We start from the raw sequence: 19,004 nt of genomic DNA, 5'->3' as shown, positions 1-19,004 counted from the left end.
TTAGTACAAAAACTGCACAAATGTTCTAAGTGGTCCTGTAAAAAAGAACAAACAGGGAAAATTAAGTTTTTTTTGGTACGAGTCCTTTAAAGTGAACACATGGTAGTGGATAGAAACCCCTGTCAGAGATCTGTCTCCATGTCTGAGCTGAGATCCAGCCCATTTGTCACACCTTCACTTCAGAAGACCATGTTTTGCTGCAGTCAGGTTTGGGAAGAAACAAGGGTCCCACCAGAAGACCACGGTCCAGGAGGAATTGACCTCCATTGTAGGAACTGCAAGGTGTGAAATGATTAAGAGTGAATCGTCGATTCTGCTGCTGTGTTATGTGTGAGTGTTTAAACATCAGCAGAAAGTAAAACTCACACTGTGCAGGTTAATCATAATAGGATTGGAGACTAACTTTATATAGTTTTTATATACCTCAACATCACTGAATGTATTTGAGATTGTTTGGATCGTGCGAAGAAGAAAATGCAACCAACGTCTAAGACTGAACTTTGGAGGTGTGGAAAAATGTCCCTTGTGAGGCAAAGAGTGGACACAAATACTGAAAAATATATTTTTAGTTGTTGAGGCTTCTGTGTGGTTTTCTGCCAAATATTTGTTCTGATCTTTTCCTCTAGTGTTGAACTTAAATAATTAAGTATCTAATAATTTAATTGCCTTTAATAACTTAAGCACTTAGTAGCTTTTCCCTGGAAATGACATAAATGAGAGTGTCCTCTTACTTTTGAATGGTATTGTGTACTACTTAAATAGTGCATAAATAAAACCTAATGTAAATCAAATACAGTGATATAATACTTATGCAGTAATATAATAGAACTCTACAATAATTGTATTAATAATAAATACCATGTTAGTGATGATCCACCACCCAAATAATACCTACTCCATGGGGGTCTTGACCGTAGATGAATGGAGAGGGGGAAACAGATGGACTACAGTCTGTAGCTGTAGAAGTATAAAAGTGGACTTGGTAGTCCTGATACATAGGTAAATAGATGGGCATACCTAATAAAGTGGTCATTGAGAGCATTTCAGGAAAACATGCATTTGTTTCAAAGCTGAGAGATTAAGAGAGATCCTCAGCTGACTGCTTTGGCCGTAGCCTCCAGCAGAGATTAATCAGAAAGCTGCATCCATTCAGGTCTCCACCTGTCTAATCTTAGTCATTCCGTGATATCAGGAACATTAAGACATTAGTTCAGGTTTCCTGGTGTTAGGTAACTTATTTCAAGGCACAGACTTTCCCTACCTCCTTAAAACGGTGAAGGCAAGACTGCAAATCATTGACCACTGAAACACTGCTGAGAAGGTCATTTTCCAAACTGTATCACTAAAGGGTTTATCAGAGAGGCTATCAGGACGTTTAGAATGACTCTGAATGACTTTGTTTATGTCTTAGCAACTTGCATATGCAAATTAGGTACTTTTGAAGTTTCTTTTTAGGAAATTTGGCATTCTTATATAAATAATTATGTGAAGAAGACTTTAAAGGACCCTACAGTGGTTCTGTATTTATTGTAATTTATTGTCATTTTTAACCAAACCTGCATTTTTCGTCAAGGCTCTGAATAAAATTCCATTTTATAATCCCAAATTTAACCTTTTTTGATGTTGGAGGAACATAAACATTTTTCCTCATCACCACTCAGAATCCCCTAGCAGTATGCAAGTTCAGACAAAGGCTAGTTGAAACGTTTACAGCTGTTGACCAAGTCGAGGTTTACACATTACCAAATTAAAATGGCTTTCAAGGAAATGTTCTTATTTAGAGCCATGAGTTCTATATAGAACCATTTGCATACTTATGGAGAAAGTGTTCTTTATCTATTTTTAAAAATGGTTCTATATACACACTTAATGTTTTTGCAAGGGTTCTTTAGTAAAGAAAATAGCTGTATTCAACAGTCAAAGAACCCTTTGCATGAAGGTTGAAAGGGTTCTTCAGAATAATGGAGAATGTGCTGTCAAAAAGGGTTCCATATAGTACCAAAAAAGGTTCTTCTATTGTAACAAGCTTGACAAATTTTGCTGCTGTTGTTATGATGTCAAACTTGTAACAATAGGATAATCCTTTATGGTGTGATATAGAACCATTGTCGAAAAGGTTCCAAACCAGCTACCCAAAGAACTATTTAATGATGCTAAGGACCCTTTAGTCATGCAAAGAGTGCTTTGAGTGTTCTTGGTTCTATATAGAGCCATTTTCTTTACTAAAGAAACCCTTGAAGAACTAAATATTCCTGCCTCCCTCTAAGCAAGTATGCGTGTTGGGGAAACTAGTCTAAACTATATAGAAACACTAAATAAGAACATGAAGCGAACACCACAGCTCCAGCTCCGTGAGACTCAATGTGCAAAGAAAATGCGTATTTTTTTGTCACAAGGAAATATCAAAGAATAAACAGACAGTAGCTTTACTCAGTTCCGCTTAACCACATCGTTCTCTTTACTACTGGGAACAGGTTAATGCAAGCTGCCATCGCATTTGAATGTTAGCACGTTTATAGACTTTTTGTGAACATGTTATTGTCATGAATTTGTGGTGCAGCCAATTTAGTTTGAACACTATCTGGTGTTAACCAAGGACTTCATATGCAAACATATGCAGAACTGGCACCACCCAGTCCTGGAGACTTCCTGAAATGCGCTGATGGAAGCAGCACTATCAGTAAACTCTTTCAGCGCTGTCAGTCATGTGTTTATCTGGAGCAGAAGTTGTGTGAAAGTGGTCATTCTGCATGGCAACACTGGGCTTATAATCAGTTGCAGCTCTTATCTGTTGTAGTTTTATTAATGTTGGGTGCAAAATGTCTGTGTAGTACATTGTGGCTTCAGGTCTTGCTGAATAAGAAAGACTTGCCTGTGTTTTAAAACCTCATCAGCTGCCACTGGCAAGTCTGTGCATGTGAGGCTGAAGCGAAGCTACTGCTGAGCTCCATAAGACATACTCTGTGTTTTGTCTGTATTTTTTTGAGAATATTTCACTGCAGCTGCTTGTTTTGTTCTTACAGGCCTTGGTGATTATTAGTACTGCTGTTACTGCAAGGATACATTATCATTGTCAGTTTTGTACCAACCTCATTATATGTAGTTGCTGTCAGAACAAAAAAGTAACTTGGCAGGAGACTTTTAGACTTGCACTTGTCCTCCACCCTGCTTGACTAGACATTTTTGAAGAGTATTATTTCAATTATGTCTGAAGACAGAGCCAAAGATTAGATGGTGGAAGCTGACAGAGGAGGATGGTTGCAGGCAGTTCAGGGAAAAATTGCAACAGGCCCTTGGGGGCAGTGAGGAGCTACCTGAGGACTGGGAAACTACAGCTAAGGTGGTGAGAGAAACTGGCAAGAATGTGTTGGGTGTTTCGTCTGGTCAGAGGAAAGAAGACAAGGAAAGTTGGTGGTGGAATGAGGAAGTCCAGGAGAGTATTCAGAAGAAGAAGGCAGCTAAGAAAAAGTGGGATAACCAGACAGATGAAGGAAGTGGGCAGGAGTACTGTGAGGCTAGTTGCATAGCAAAAAGAATGGTGGCAAAGGCAAAGGCTCAGGCCTATGATGAGCTGTATGAGAGGCTGGACAGTAAAGAAGGAGTAAAGGACTTGTATCGTTTGGCTAAACAGAGAGATAGAGCTGGAAAGGATGTACAGCAGGTTAGGCTGATAAAGGATAGAGAGGGAAATGTACTAGTGAGTGAACAGAGAGTGTTGAGTAGATGGAAGGAGTACTTTGAAGAACTAATGAATGAGGAAAACGAGAGAGAGAGAGGAGGACAACTGGGGGAGAGATAGTGAATCAGGAAGTGCAGAGAATTAGTAAGGTGGAAGTGAGGGCAGCTTTAAAAAGGATGAAGAATGGAAAGGCAGTTGGTCCAGATGACATACCTGTGGAGGTATGGAGATGTTTAGGAGAGAAGGCAGTGGACTTTTTAACCAGGTTGTTTAACAAAATCCTGGAGAGTGAGAGGAGGCCTGATGAGTGGAGAAGCAGTGTACTGATCCCCATTTTTAAGAACAAGGGTGATGTGCAGAGCTGCAGTAACTACAGAGGTATAAACTTGATGAGCCACACCATGAAGGTATGGGAAAGAGTTGTTGAAGCAAGGCTAAAGCGAGAGGTTCAGATCAGTGAGCAGCAGTTTGGTTTCATGCCCAGAAAGAGCACCACAGATGCAATTTTTGCGTTGAGAGTGTTGGTAGAGAAGTACAGAGAAGGTCAGAAGGAGCTACATTGTGTCTTTGTGGATCTAGAGAAGGCATATGATAGGGTGCCAAGAGAGGAACTGTGGTACTGTATGAGGAAGTCAGGTGTAGCTGAAAAGTATGTTAGGGTGGTGCAGGACATGTATGAGGATAGTGAGACAGTGGTGAGGTGTGCAGTTGGAGTGACAAATGGTTTCAAGGTGAAGGTAGGGTTACATCAGGGATCAGCTTTGAGCCCCTTCTTGTTTGCAATGGTGAAGGTAAAGGTGGATGACTTCAAATATCTTGGGTCAACCATCCAGAGCAATGGACAGTGTAGAAAAGAGGTGAAGAAGAGGGTGCAGGCAGGATGGAATGGGTGGAGATGGGTGTCAGGGCTGATGTGTGACAGAAGGATAGCAGCAAGAGTGAAAGGCAAGGTTTACAAGACAGTAGTGTGTCCTGCTATGATGTATGGTTTGGAGACTGTGGCTCTGTCTAAAAGACAGGAGGCTGAGCTGGAGGTGGTGGAGATGAAGATGCTGAGATTTTCGTTGGGAGTGACGAGGATGGACAAGATTAGAAATGAGCAGATCAGAGGGACAGTGAAGGTGGAGCAGTTTGGAGATAAAGCCAGAGAGGACAGGTTGAGATGGTTTGGACATGTGTTGAGGAGGAATAGTGGATATATTGGTCAAACAATGTTGGAGATGGAGCTGCCGGGTAGAAGGAGAAGAGGTAGACCTCAGAGAAGGTTTATGGATGTAGTTAAGGTGGACATGGAGATGGTTGGTGTGAAAGTAGAGGAGGCAGTGGATAAGGCAAGATGGAGGCAGATGATACGCTGTGGCGACCTTTAAAGGGAGCAGCCGAAAGAAGAAGATTTCAATTATGTCATGGTCTGTGACCTTTCCTCAGTGAGGACTTCTTGACAGTTACACGTCCTTTCAGACCCATAGCGCTGAGTTGCCTTCTCACAGTGTAAGGACGAACAGAAACACGATAGGGACCCAAGATAGGAATCCCAGACCCCTAACCTGTTGTCTTTTCTGAGGCATCCGTGTTCTTAGTGTCATGATCATGTGATCAGCGACTATTTGACATGAAGCATAAAACATCTTCGCTGAATAGTAAAGTTGACAAGTTGACTAGTCGACTAGTCTGTGCAACCCCTACAGCCTAATGACCATTTTGACTGGAAAGCAGTTAAGTGAAGGGTGGTCTCAGACATTTACACACTATTATATGTAATATTATATTTGTCCTCACAGGTCTCGAAGATTATCACTGTCGTTTATGAGCGGCTTTGGTGTCTTTTCCTCATCCTACCCAGCCATATGCACACAGGCGGAATGGAAAACGGCACTGGACACAAAAAGACGCTGTTCGGGAACCTGCGGCTGCGGGCCAAGTGGCCACGGGGCAGTGGTCACAAAAGCTCCAGCAAGCAGCAGGAGCAGAAGCTGGAGCAGAGGATGAGCTCCTCTGTGCCGGATGTGAGGTCTACGAGGCCCACCATGCCCCCCTCACACCAGGACATCCATCCAGCACACCTGCAGGACCCTCTTTGTTACAGCAGCCCCTCCAGCCCCCTCAAACAACCTCTACAAGAGAGAGCCAGTGCCCAGCTTTCTGATGGCTTTCTGGCCATACCCAGACCCTCTTCTGGTTGGACGTCCCAAGAGTCAATCAACAGCAGTCTGCTTGAGGAGCAGAGCTTTTTTTTGGAGGCTCCAGAGGAAATGGACGGAAGGCAGCTCAGCTCTCGGCCCAAAGCAGAGCTGCCTTCACTGGAAGTGTCGGAGGATTCAACGGAGGTATGAGTTATTACTCTTCACTTTTTATAGTTATTTAGTCATTAAGTTATTCCAGCATTTAAATCTTTATCTGTTGCCTACAGTCAGTGTTTCACTGTACTCAGTGAACAGAACACTCGCTGACTTAAGCAGATGGGCAGGTGCTGAAGGAGCATTAGTTTGAATAATGCCTCATTATTCAAATGCATCATTGTTTATGGTAATTAACTGCATATTATAGATGCAGCAGATTTAGATTTCAATAATGTCAGAGTATTTCTGGAATTGGAGTTTTAGAGGACACTCTAATGCAGACTTGCTCTGTGGTTTGTTGGATGTCATTGCTGTTCTCCTCACTAACATTATACGTTTTCAACATTGATGCAGATGACTCTATATGTTGATGTTCTAAGTGAAATTAAGTGAAAATAAACTCATTCTCTACAGAGAACACACTTAAATATGGCAATTTCTGTAAATTTTGGTGCACAACGTCTGAGTTACTGAGTTAAACATACTAGGAAAATAAAACATGACATATAAAGCACCTCAACTTTTGCACAGGCTACATTTAGTTTTTTTGTTTCTTTTGATTTTTTTTTTTCTCCAAGATGTTGAATTCAGCTAATAAACAGTGATTGTGCATAAAAATGTATATACGTTTGTTCTCTAAGGAGGACATGTTAACTTGTTTATGATTACAAAATTGATAAAACATGTTATTTCACTGGAGTGAGGTCATTTTCAAAGTCCTTTTTGCCCATAATCAATTTTAAGGCTAATTTCAAATATAAAAACTAAAAATCTTGGTCTATTGCTTTATTGTCTTTCACTTCTGTGTAAATAATTAATCTAATTATATTTGTAAGTTCTTTAGAGCAAATTTTCAGCAATACCAGGATAATGAAATTTGAGATTTCGCTGAGCTTTTAGAGGCATTAAACTCCCCAGACGTCTGGTTCCTATTATCACCACTGTGAGCATTTCTGAGTTGTTAAGTTTCTCCAGAATGAAGCTTTTCACACCAAACCACTCTGAGTGGCTTTGTTTCCATCTTAAACATTTAACGTTGAAAAATAGCTGAAAATCTCCTATAACATACCATATCAACAGATATAAAGACACAGATTGTTGCATCCATTTGTATAGCCAAATAAACATTTACCGCCAAGATAGGAAGATTTTGTGTAGAGCTGTGTGTCATGGCAAAAATCTGATCACGATGCATAGAAATTTTCATGACACACAATATTTGTTGTCTGATCAGTTGAAATGGATAAATAACCAGTAGTGCTTGATATTTAAAAATGCTATCAAAAACTGTGACTATAATTGTTGTTATTCAGTATTTGGCACACTGGGGTTGTGATAAATCAAGTTAAATTGGACTAAATTTGCTTTCTTTATAATGAAGCGTGCAGTTGGTCAGCCTTCTACAAGTACTAACACAATATGTTGGGAAAAGCATACTGTATTGTATTGTGACATAATTTACCAAAGTAATGATATACATTATTTTATTGACCAGCCACACTTTCATGCAGTTTTCTCCGGTGGCCTATAACGTTTGCAGTGCTGTAGTTTTTTTTGTAATTAAGAGAAACACTGTTAAAAGGAAGTGTATATCTGGCTTTTGTCACTTTCCTCTTGGCTGGTAATGTAGATCAGTTTCCATCATTGTTTGAAGAATTCTGTGCTTTAACACGTGGTAGTTGTTCTTTGTTCTTGCGTATATATAATATTCAGATACTCTTCCCTAAAGTGCTGTTTACAGGTTTTGAAAATAGATGTGTCCCGTTTTCACTACATGATTAAACTAGAAACCAGATATGTACTTTTATAATGTCTTATAACAATGTAACAATAGTCTTATCACAGTAATTGTATAGCAGTAATCTTATAACACTTTAAAGTAAGTCCTAGCTTAACATCCTAGTGTACCCTATCAAACAAAGATCACATGTTAATCAATAGGATCCATATGTCCAAATTTGAGCTGAAGTCTGCTGTCATCGGTTTTTCAGCATTAATCTGGCTGTTAACAGGCCTTCCATATATGATTTACTCAGCAGTTGAATGGCAATGTTTGCTAGAGGTCAGCTGTGCTAACAGTGTTGTATTAAAAAGCGTCTATGCAAATTCTTCAAACAAACGTGGGTGTCAGGTGGAGGCTGGTTGGACAACTACTGTCCTGCATCGCTGTGGAGTTTCTCTCTCTACATGTGCTGTATGAAGAAGTAAAGGGTGAGAAAACATGTTTTATGATGTTTCTGAAGTTGTTAACATGAGTTCTGTACAGGTTAAATAAATCTCCTTAAAGTCAATAAATAAATGTAAGTGACACCTTGTGCAATGTTGACCTTTAAAAGAATAGTTTACACAGTCATATATGACTGACTGATGAAAACACGTTTGGTGTTCAAAGTTGGTGTCTTTAGTCGTGTACTGGCACTAGGAGGCTGATATTATAATAATAATAATAATAATAATAATAACTTCCATTACTGGTTAGCTTGTTAGTTACATTAGCCTCAGTCTTCAGACACCAAACATGTCTTGGCCAATCAACTACATTAGAGAACAGTTTTTTGTGTGTGTGTGAGTTTTTACTGAACTATTGCTCTTCGTAATAATCATGTAAGAATCATGTGAAAACATCCATACGAAAATAAGGTCCAACACAGAACGACGGTTATTAAATTGTTATTTATGGGTTGTTAACAATGGAAAGTGAAATTCTTCAGCTTCTTTATTTTTGCTCCCATGGCTTAAAATTCTTTCCTGCAGAGAAGGTATTTTTAATAACATGCAGCTCCAAAATTGAAGGATGCCATGACTCCAAAGAGTAATTACAGTTTGTAAGTAATTACATGTAAGTTTGGGCACCACTAGTCAGATGATGCATTTTGTTGATGTTCTAAATGAAAAGACGTTGACGTGCCATAAATTTTATTGGACAATTTTTGTGTATTTGCTGAACTTTCTGCACACTATATTAAATGTGTTCACATAAAAAACTGATTAATTGTAAATGTGGTTTTGCACATTTCACATGTGATGGCTTTTCTGTAAGCATACATACCTTACTCTTCTGGATTGTTCCACCTTTACTTGCAGAATGGTTCTAGTTCAGAAATATTTAGTTGTTTTGCATGTTCACTGAGATCTGACCACAGATTTTCAATTATATTGAAGTCATTTTTGGAATATGTTACCATTGATTTTGGTAAGGATCATTTGTTCCTGTAATATTTTTCCACTTTTCTTCTTCAGTGTCTTTACTCACCGTGAGACGTAAGATTCGATTAAAAATGAGTACATTCTAGAAGCTATTCAGCCCTTTCCATAACATTTCCTGTGCAACTGACTGCCACACAAACGCAAAGCCTAATAAATTGAGTTGGCAAGGTGTTCTCGTCATCAAATGCTTTTTTTTTCTCTTCAAACATGCATGATTGTAGCCAAGTAGTTTCACTTTTGGTTCCTCCACAGAACTTGATTCCAAATTTCTCCGTCTCATATACGTTTTGTGTTACTTTAGAGTGAGATTCTTTTTTCTAGAATCTCTAGATCTTGACTTCAGCGGTTCTCCTTGACTTCCAATTCTTAAAGACATTTTCAGCCAGTACTCTTCTCTTGTTTCGTAAGAGTTTGTTATCTTTAGTTTCAGGTATGCCGGGCAGCTGCTCAGATGAGCCCATAGCTGTTCAGTGTAGGCACAGCACTGTGAGAGGTTGGAAAGCTCACAGAACTCATTATGGCCTGGAATTGTCTATATTAACTTGGATTGAGGCCTAATGAGTCAAATTGGCTCAGAGATTTTACACTAGTGCATCAACTGACAGGGTGTCCAGACTAATGCACAGGCCACATTTTGTTGAACTTTTCCCCAATATGTTAAATTCTGCCTATTATTATCCTTTAAAATACTGAAATATGTCATTTAAGTATGTTCAGTGCAGAGATGGTGTTACCTTCAACAAAAAGTCCAGATGTTTACATGCATTAAAACAGTTAAAATGGTTTTGTTTACACAGCAGGTAAAAGTGGCCCAAATCTGATCCTTTTCTTTAAATGTGATGCAGATGTGTTGTCTGTGTTTCAGTGTGAACAGCAAAAACGCACTGAATCTGACATTTTCAAACCCGATTTGAGACACTTTCATATTTGATGCTGAAATCCAATTCGTGTCCGATTTGGGGCAACAAGACTCAATCTGAATAGCCAGATTGGAATTCATGCGACTTTTACGTCAGTCCAACTCGACATACATCATCTTTCCGTGCTGCTGAGACTCGGAATCATTTGGAGTGATGTTTCTGTACAAAAAATGATCAGAGACTTATCAAAACCCTCCATGTCCAAAGAGATTTAGAATGAAATGGCTGGACACAGCTGTAGAAGAGTGAGTTTGCTGTGTCAAAGAACAGTTAAGGTCTGAATGCAAAGTTTGAAGAATCAAAGGACACGAACCAAAGAAGTGACCGTGTCCAAGTAATGCGCCCAGCTGTCAGTCAGTGAAGCTTTATGTGCGTTCCTGCAATGCCGGAGAAGATGAAACCGAAAGCTCCGGGAGCGACTGGCGTTCCTTGGCGGTTGTGAAGTTTAGGAGCTGCTCTGTTCAGACTGATGTCTCATACAGATCACATTTAAAAGATATTGTGAACAGCCAAAGAAAAAAATCTGATTTAATGAGAATCAGATTTGGGCCACGTTTACATGCTGTGTGAATGTAGCCTGAATGAATTCCTATAGAAAACAAATGTTGACCAGACAACACCAGATATCAGCTCAGCTGCTAGAAGACGTGGGTGTGGGTTTTTTTTTTTGTTTTGTTTTTTTGGCACAGGAGCAGCAGTACAGTTTTAATCTTTTATCAATTGCATTTTATTCTTCTTTATTAATCTCTTTTAGATACAGCAGAGACAGCGGATTGAGAACAATGACACTGACTCTCTTACCTTTCATGACACTGAGCAAAATACAGTGAGTAACGTTGTAAACTGTGTTTTTGTGTATTTGCTTGTTTATTAGTTTATGATTTTATGATCACACTTTAAGTCGATGACTCTTGTGATGCAACATTCGTAGTGAAAATGTTATGACATTATTTTGCAAGACATTTTTACAACACATAGTTTTACTAACTAACATTTGGAATCAACACAGTGCACCATTGGTGCTACAGTTAAACTGCTTTACTGTAAACTACTATAACAGGTTTCCAGTGTGTCCATTTGAATTAGAACTAACATTATGTCCACTATATCCAGCTGAACAGGACTGATTTTGTCTTTTGTCCTGTTTACACATGTCAACACTTACATTTCTGTTTTATTGTTGTTTACTGTTTACTATAATACAAGGATGTCCAGAGTGCAAAAAGATGTTTGATTTGAGTACAAGGCCAGCCTTAACTTATCCTCCATCTTTTGTTTGGTTGTCTATCCCCTCATCTGCTAGTCAGCACGGTCACAGGCATTTCTGCTAACGTAATTTTATATGAGTAATAGAAATGCTTTCCATTTACATTTGTATTAAATGTGGTCAAAATATGGCTTTGACCACCTCCGAATGTGGTTTGAGTGATCCAATCATAATCTGATGTTGGGTGTTTACACCTGGTGTTTTGTGCAATTAAGTGAAAACCAGGTGTGATCTGATCACAAAAACACAAGTTATTGCAAGGTGTAAAGAGGCCCTAAAGGACTGTGTCTGTCATCAGATTGTGTCCCAGTAGTTCAGATTAGGGCTGTACGATTTTGACATAAAATGCCTTATTCAATAAAGCTGTCAGATATCATGATGACGAATTATTATCAAAATAATGTGCGAGTGACAGTGTGACTTTTTGGATGTGTAAATACAAATAGCAGCATACAAAATTACAAAAGCACTATTTACTATTCTGCAAAAATAGTATTCTGCAAATTAAATGCTGACAGCTGCTAATACTACTTGATTCAGAACTGCAAGCACATTTTTGTGCACTGAAAGGCAGAAAAACAGTCAACATGACCTCAACAGCTTTTTCTATAAGGGCTACAAAAACAAATAAATCATTATTTTTATACATGTACGTAAGAAGAAATATTTTTATTTAGTTAAATATTCATTTGTGCTTAGTTATTAAATGTGTTTGTTACAGATTGTGGTTCAGAATGGATTATTATCAGTGTATTTTTGTGAAATATCCTATCACACCTGGCAGACAACAGCATCCACCCTCCTCTGATCAGCTGTTAGCCTTGCTGCACTAAAGTTCCACTCGTTACTGCTGCTAGCATTGTGATGTTATATTTTTTGCTGTATTGCCCACAACTGCTGTGCTTTTCAGTTATGTTGAGGATCTAAATGGATGAATATTAAGCCTATGCTTTCATGCTTCGGTCGTAGGTTCTGGACATGCCAGGAGACACAGGGAATGTATGCGACAATCAGAGAGAATCTCAGAAAATGTATCTGCTCTCCATCAACCTTAAAGAGGGGCGAGGCCTTGTCATAAGGGACCGCTGTGGTAAGGCTGAGTTCTTGTTTCAGGACACAAAAAAAAAAATATATATATATATATCCATCCATCCATTTTCTAAGCCGCTTCTCCGTCAGGGTCGCGGGGGGGTGCTGTTGCCCGGGCGGTAGGCAGGATACACCCTGGACAGGTCGCCAATCCATCGCAGGATGGACAGTCACTCACACACTCACATGTAGGGGTAATGTAGCATGTCCAATTGGCCTGACTGCATGTCTTTGGACTGTGGGAGGAAACCGGAGAACCCGGAGGAAACCCACGCAGTCACGGGGAGAACATGCAAACTCCACACAGAGAGGACCCTGGTGGCCCGCCGGGGAATCGAACCCAGGCCCTCCTTGCTGTGAGGCGACAGCACTACCCACCATAAAAAATAATATGTGTATATGTGCTCACTACACCCATTTCCCTTGTTATGTCAGATACAGTATATGGTCAAAAGTATTGGCCTACACATTACACCTACAGGTCCTTTTAATGGCATCCCATTCTAAATCCATAGGCAAGCTTTCTATAAGATTTTAAAGAGTGTCTCTGGGAGTTTTTGCCCATTTACTCAGATGAGCCTTTGTGAGGTCAGACTCTTAGACGAAAGCGCCTGCCTCACAATCTCAGTTCTAGTTCAGCCCAAAGGTGTTTGATGTGGTTAAGGTCAGGCCAGTTAAGTTGTTCCACACCAAACACACCCAGCCATGTCTTTATGGACCTTGCACTGGGGCTCATTCATGCTGGAACAGAAAACATTCTTTCTCAAACTCTTCCCACAAAGTTGGAAGCATAGAATTATCCAAAATGTCTTGGTTTTCTAAAGCATTAAGATTTCCCTTCGCTGGATCCTAAGGATCTAAGGATCCTAGCCCAACCCCTGAAAAACAGCCTCATGGCATCATCCCTCCTCCACCAAACTTTACAGTTGGCACAGCGCAGTCAGGCAGGTAGCTTTTTTCTTGGCATTCGCCAAATCCAGACTCATCTGTCAGACGGACAGATAGAGAAGTGTGATTCATCACTCCACAATATACGTTTCCACTACTCCAGTGTCTACGTAAGGGGGAGCGAGGAGGCGGACGCACACGCTGAGATAAGCGAGATTTATTATGGGCAAATCCAGGGTCGTGGTAAAAACAGTCCAGGTTCATGTAACCGATACGGACAGATTGGGGAACAGACATGAAAAAAAAACAGAATCCACATCAAACAAAGACCAGGTACAAAGATACAAAGACTGGCAAACACAAGGGGCAAACACAGGGCTTAAATACACGGAACAATGAGGGACAGGTGAAAACAATCAGGGGCGGAGTTGCAAAACCAAAACAGGAACACATGGACAGGACTGGGAGAGGCCAACCGTGACAGTCTAGTGCCAGCAAGCTTTACACCACTCTTGTGTATGGCATTTTGCTAGGTGATGTAAGGCGTGCCCATGCCATGAAGCACCCAGCATGCAGTTTTTGTGCTGATGGTAATGCCAGAGGAGGTTAGGAGCTCTGCAGTTATTGAGTTATTGTGATTTTTGTGCACTGTGCGTCTCAGCACTTGGTGACCTGCTCTGTAACGTTACATGGTCTGACACTTCACGGCCGAGTTGCTGTGGTTTCTAAATGCTTCCACTTTTCAATAATACCACTCATAGTTGATCGTGGAATATCTCACAGGGGTAGAAATTTTACAAACCTGAAAAGAAAATTAAATCAAGTAAAAGGTTCTTGGAGTGTTCATGGTTCAGCATAGATTTTCTTTACTAAAGAACATGTGAACCTTTTAAGTGTGTGGTTTGAAATAATTAAGACTATTTATTTAGTGTTTTCGTTTTTATTATAGTGATTTATATATGCATTTTGCCAAGAACTACATAAACCTGGCAGCCAGTTACTGGCAGCCTGTTCAATGTCACCAGTGGCAGAGAAAGTGCACTCACATGTCTCTCTTTTGAAGCCAGCATTCCAGACAGCAATTCAAAACCTGTCCAAGGCCCCACCCATCGAGCCGGCGGCACACCCTCCACATCATGCTGCTCATCCAGTCCAGCACACAGGAGCCCCCTAGTTTGTTTGATTACATAGTTGTTAAAGCACTTCTACTTATTTTTTTTTCTACATTTTGCAGTTTTAGCCACATGCTATGCATACATTTTCAAACCTGTTCTCATCTGTTCTTTGCAAAGGAGGTATGATTCATCTTGGTTGTAGTTTATGGTTTGTTTGGTGAGACGGGATGGTGAGCTTGGTATTTGTTGTCTTTTGGTGGCCTAGTTTTCCCTTGTGAAAGTGATCTGATCTCTAATGGAGTTCCTGTTTAAGCAAGCCAAACAGTCCAAACTGCATGTTCCCGCTCACTTCTGTCCGCTCCCTTTCCAGTAAGATCAAAAGGGATAACTTGATACTGAACAAATAAGTGCTTGATGATGACGGCTCCCCCAGCCACAGAAAAAGCAGACGCAAAATTGTGGCTAAACGGGTTGTCAAATGCCTTATCTAGAATCGGAAGAAGTTGAAATGAAAACTATGCATCCCTTTAGAATGAGCTGCTTATGTTATGTTAGGTGCCATTGCAATTTATTACGCTACATCACAGCTTTGCTACAGACTTTAACATTAGATTAATTCATCAAATAACAAGTAAATGTTCTAGGACACAAAAAAACAACTGGTTTGCTATATATTTATATATATTTTATATGTTTCACTGCTGATATTCTAAAGCTTTTCTCTATTAGTTGTTACATTTAGATTCTTTCCCAACACCAGCTGTTGCCTCAGAGCAATGCTGTCCTCAGGAAATGATGAGGTTTGAAGTCAAGTTGCAGTAACCACATCCTTCTTCGCATCAGGGGCGGGTTACCAACACGTGGTAGATAAGTTTAAACTAAGAAATAAGACAGGTTTAAAGCTAAAATTAGTGCTTCTGTCCTGTCATTTAATACCAAACAGCGTCTTGCAGCATTTGTCTGCTTATAATGCAGAATCAGTATTTGTTGCTCTTGTGCTTATGTTATAATGGGTTGTCTACACTGTGTGCACAATTATTAGGCAAGTCTTATTTTTGAGGATTATTTTTATTAATGACCAACTACAGTGCTCTCGGTTAATCCAAAATGTTAATAAACCTCAAACATGAATGTTTAAGAAAAATAAAGTGAAGTTTTGGCTTGCTTAGGAGAATATCTATATGTGCACATTGATTGGGCAACTATGATGGTGCAGAATTATTACGCACCATCATAATGAAAAACACATTTTCCCATCTCACTTTATTTTCATCTGTTCAATTGAGAATTATAAACAAACAACTCAAAGCTTTCCAATGAACATTTCTGAGAAATAAAAAGAAAATGTGACCAGTATAGCCACCCTTCTTTTCAATAACAGTGATAAGCCTTCCATTCATGGAGTCTGTCAGTTTCTTGATCTGTTGATGATCAACTTTTTGTGCAGCAGCAACCGCAGCCCCCCAGACCCTGTTCAGAGAGGTGTACTGTTTTCCTTCACTGGAAATCTTCTGTTTCAGAATTGCCCACAAGTTCTCAATTGGGTTCAGGTCAGGGGAGGAAGGGGGCCACGTCATAAGTTTTTCATCTTTAATTCCTTTACTGGCTGGCCATGCAGAGGAGTATTTGGATGTATGTGATGGAGCATTGTCCTGCATAAAAATCATTGTCTTTTTAAAAGATGTAAATTCTTCCTGTACCACTGCTTAAAGAAAGTGTCTTCTAAAAACTGGCAGTAGGCTTGGGAGTTGATTTTGAGTCCATCTTCAACCTGAAAATGTCCAATCAGCTCATCTTTTAATAATACCAGCCCATACCAGTACCCCACCTCTACCTTGCTGGCGTCTGACTCGAAGTGGAGCTCTGTCCCATTACTGATCCAGCCGTGGGCTCATCCATCTGGTCCGTCAAGAGTCACTCTCATTTCATCAGTCCATAAAACCTTTGAAAAATCTGTCTTCAGATTCTTCTTAGACCAGTCTAGACGCTTCAGCTTATGTGTCTTGTTCAGTGGTAGTCATCTTATGATTTTATGATTGTGTGCAGCTGTCCAGCCATAGTACACAGTTCTTGTTCTGATGTTGTTTCCAGAGGCAGTTGGGAACTCTGTAGTGAGGGATGCAACAGAGGATGGAGTATTTTTACCTGCTGCATGCTTCATTACTCAGAGTTTCACTTCGTGGCTGAGCTGTTGTTGCTGCTAGATACTTCCATTTCATAGTAACACCACTTACGGTTGACCAGGGCAGATCTAGCAGAGCAGAAATTTTAAAACTGACTTGTGGCATCCTATGACTGTGCTTTGTTTATGTTCACTCAGCTCGTTCTACAGCCAATGTCTATGGTTGTATGCTTGTAAATATCAACATGAATGGTAAATGAATACAAAACAATAATTATAATTAATAATGGTGACTAATGAATTTAATCTGGTGACAGTACCTTTAGACAGGCCCCCAACCCATGTAAATAATACACTATTTAATATATATTTAATATTTTAACTTGGTGATTTTTTTTTTTTTTTTTAATGAAAGTTAATACATCTTCCACAGAGAACACACCTCTCTACGTTTTTATACACAATTAATAATAATTCATTTTGATTCGGCTGTGTTTAGATGCTCAGTCTGGACAAAGTCATCCAGTCTTCTGCCAGTCACATGAAACAAAACTTTTATTATAGGGATGAACAGAAGATCAGTCAAATTTGACCCAAACACAACCAGTTGAGGCTTCTTGAGGTGCAGAGATAATATTCCAATAAGTATTAACACAAAGGCCAAAACCAGAGTTGTAAGCTGTAAGTAAGTTGGCCACAGTAATTAAGAGGTTGTGTCGTAGATACACAGAGAAACTGTATTAAGAATTCCTGAGTGGACCAATCATGCAGATTATACTTTTTGAGTGAAATATGCTGTTGATTCTGTGATATTTCAGATGATATTTCAAAATGAAACACTTTTGCATGAATATAATACGTTATGTGGCATTTTCACTTTCACTCTTGTCAACTTCCTTTTAACATCCTGGTTCTGTCTCTGTGCTGAAAAAAGTGATTGAATGTACTTGTCTGACAGGAGTAGATGAATATATTCCATCAGCACGGTCACCGTTAGAAGTAATTAAACCAAAGTAATTTAGTGTAATTTGTGTGGAAACATACACATGTAAATCAAAATAATCAGAGCTGCTTTGCTAGATAGCTGAATGGTCAGAGGTAGATAAAAGTTGCTAGATAACTATCAACTCTTGTATGTTATGTAACTCAGTATAGGGCTTTGGTGTCTTTGTTATCTCAATCACCTGATATGATTATTGGCTGAAGAAACTGCTGCGAAGCATCTCTAAAATACATGATTACCTTATGCCTTGGGCTTTAATTCTGCTACACCAAAATTCTCAAATCTGAATGCCAGAAAACTGAAACTCCTCCCACTGCATACATCAGTCTAAACATTGCTTGAGATCTGCTTACTGATGTGCATGGATACAGTATGATCACCTTGTTTTGCTTGCTTAACTCAACTATGAAAACAGCCTAATATATAAAATATGGACTAATAATGAACACACTGTTACATTATGTTATAAACAAAATGTAAATATGAGTAATTCTCAGTAATGCAATAAAATATTACATACAGTGAACCTGAAAATGCAATAAATCCCCCATATAATGAATGAATGTGTAACATTATCAGTCAAAATCTTTTAACATTATCAATTTAGGTGTATTACATTATTGGCCAAGTTACTACATCATCAAGTTAAGTCTTATTACATTTCTGGACATTATGACTTTATTGGGAACTGATAACATTATTGGGGTCTACACACCCCCTTAACCCCCTTTTCAAGAGGTAATATTTATTTTTACTGCATGTGTTCTTCTCACATGCAACACATATTTTAATTTGAGAGTTTGTTTTTTATAGGCGACTTTTTAGGGGATCTTAGACAGACTGTTGACGAGTGCACCAATCCCTTCACGAGACATAGGATTGGTTTAAAAATTGCACACTCAGTTTCTTCCCAACCTAAGAAGTCTACGTACACTCCCTCACTGAGCCCAAAATTTCTCATGGTTGCCTGTTATTCTATTACGAGATCCCATCTGGCCTCACAAGACTAATTCTTGTTTTGCTAAGTCTTGAATGTGTCTGTTTTCTAGGTACCAGTGATCCATATGTAAAGTTTAAGCTTGAGGGGAAGACATTGTACAAAAGCAAAGTAGTGTATAAGAATCTCAACCCCACCTGGAATGAGTGTTTCTCCTACCCCATCCGTAATCTGCAACACAAACTCTACATCAAGGTAATTGTGGACTAATTTGGACAATTAGAAAAAAATGCATTACCTGAAATGTAACTGTGTATTTGATCTCCAGTGTCCCTCTATTTTCCTCTTTGTTCAGGTCTATGATCAAGACCTAACCACAGATGACTTCATGGGTGCCAGCAGTGTTGAATTGAGTGAACTGGAACTTGAAAAGTAAGC

General features: G+C 39.3%; 1 protein-coding gene across 3 annotated transcripts in view; it reads left to right on the top strand.

The window, feature by feature from the left end:
• mctp2b (multiple C2 domains, transmembrane 2b) overlaps positions 1 to 19,004 on the top strand; it is a 52,460-nt gene that overhangs the window by 12,018 nt on the left and 21,438 nt on the right. For all 3 annotated transcript variants that reach the window (XM_017699508.2, XM_017699509.2, XM_017699507.2), the window contains exons 2-6: positions 5,461 to 6,006; positions 10,900 to 10,971; positions 12,382 to 12,502; positions 18,679 to 18,821; positions 18,922 to 18,998. In XM_017699508.2, the coding sequence (XP_017554997.1) occupies positions 5,527 to 6,006; positions 10,900 to 10,971; positions 12,382 to 12,502; positions 18,679 to 18,821; positions 18,922 to 18,998 (893 nt within the window). In that variant the 5' untranslated portion in view covers positions 5,461 to 5,526. The remainder of the gene's footprint in view (positions 1 to 5,460; positions 6,007 to 10,899; positions 10,972 to 12,381; positions 12,503 to 18,678; positions 18,822 to 18,921; positions 18,999 to 19,004) is intronic.

The sequence above is a fragment of the Pygocentrus nattereri genome, chromosome 15 (genome assembly GCF_015220715.1).
Source record: "Pygocentrus nattereri isolate fPygNat1 chromosome 15, fPygNat1.pri, whole genome shotgun sequence".
Lineage (NCBI taxonomy): Eukaryota > Metazoa > Chordata > Actinopteri > Characiformes > Serrasalmidae > Pygocentrus > Pygocentrus nattereri.
This window is presented reverse-complemented; position numbering and strand designations above follow the sequence as displayed.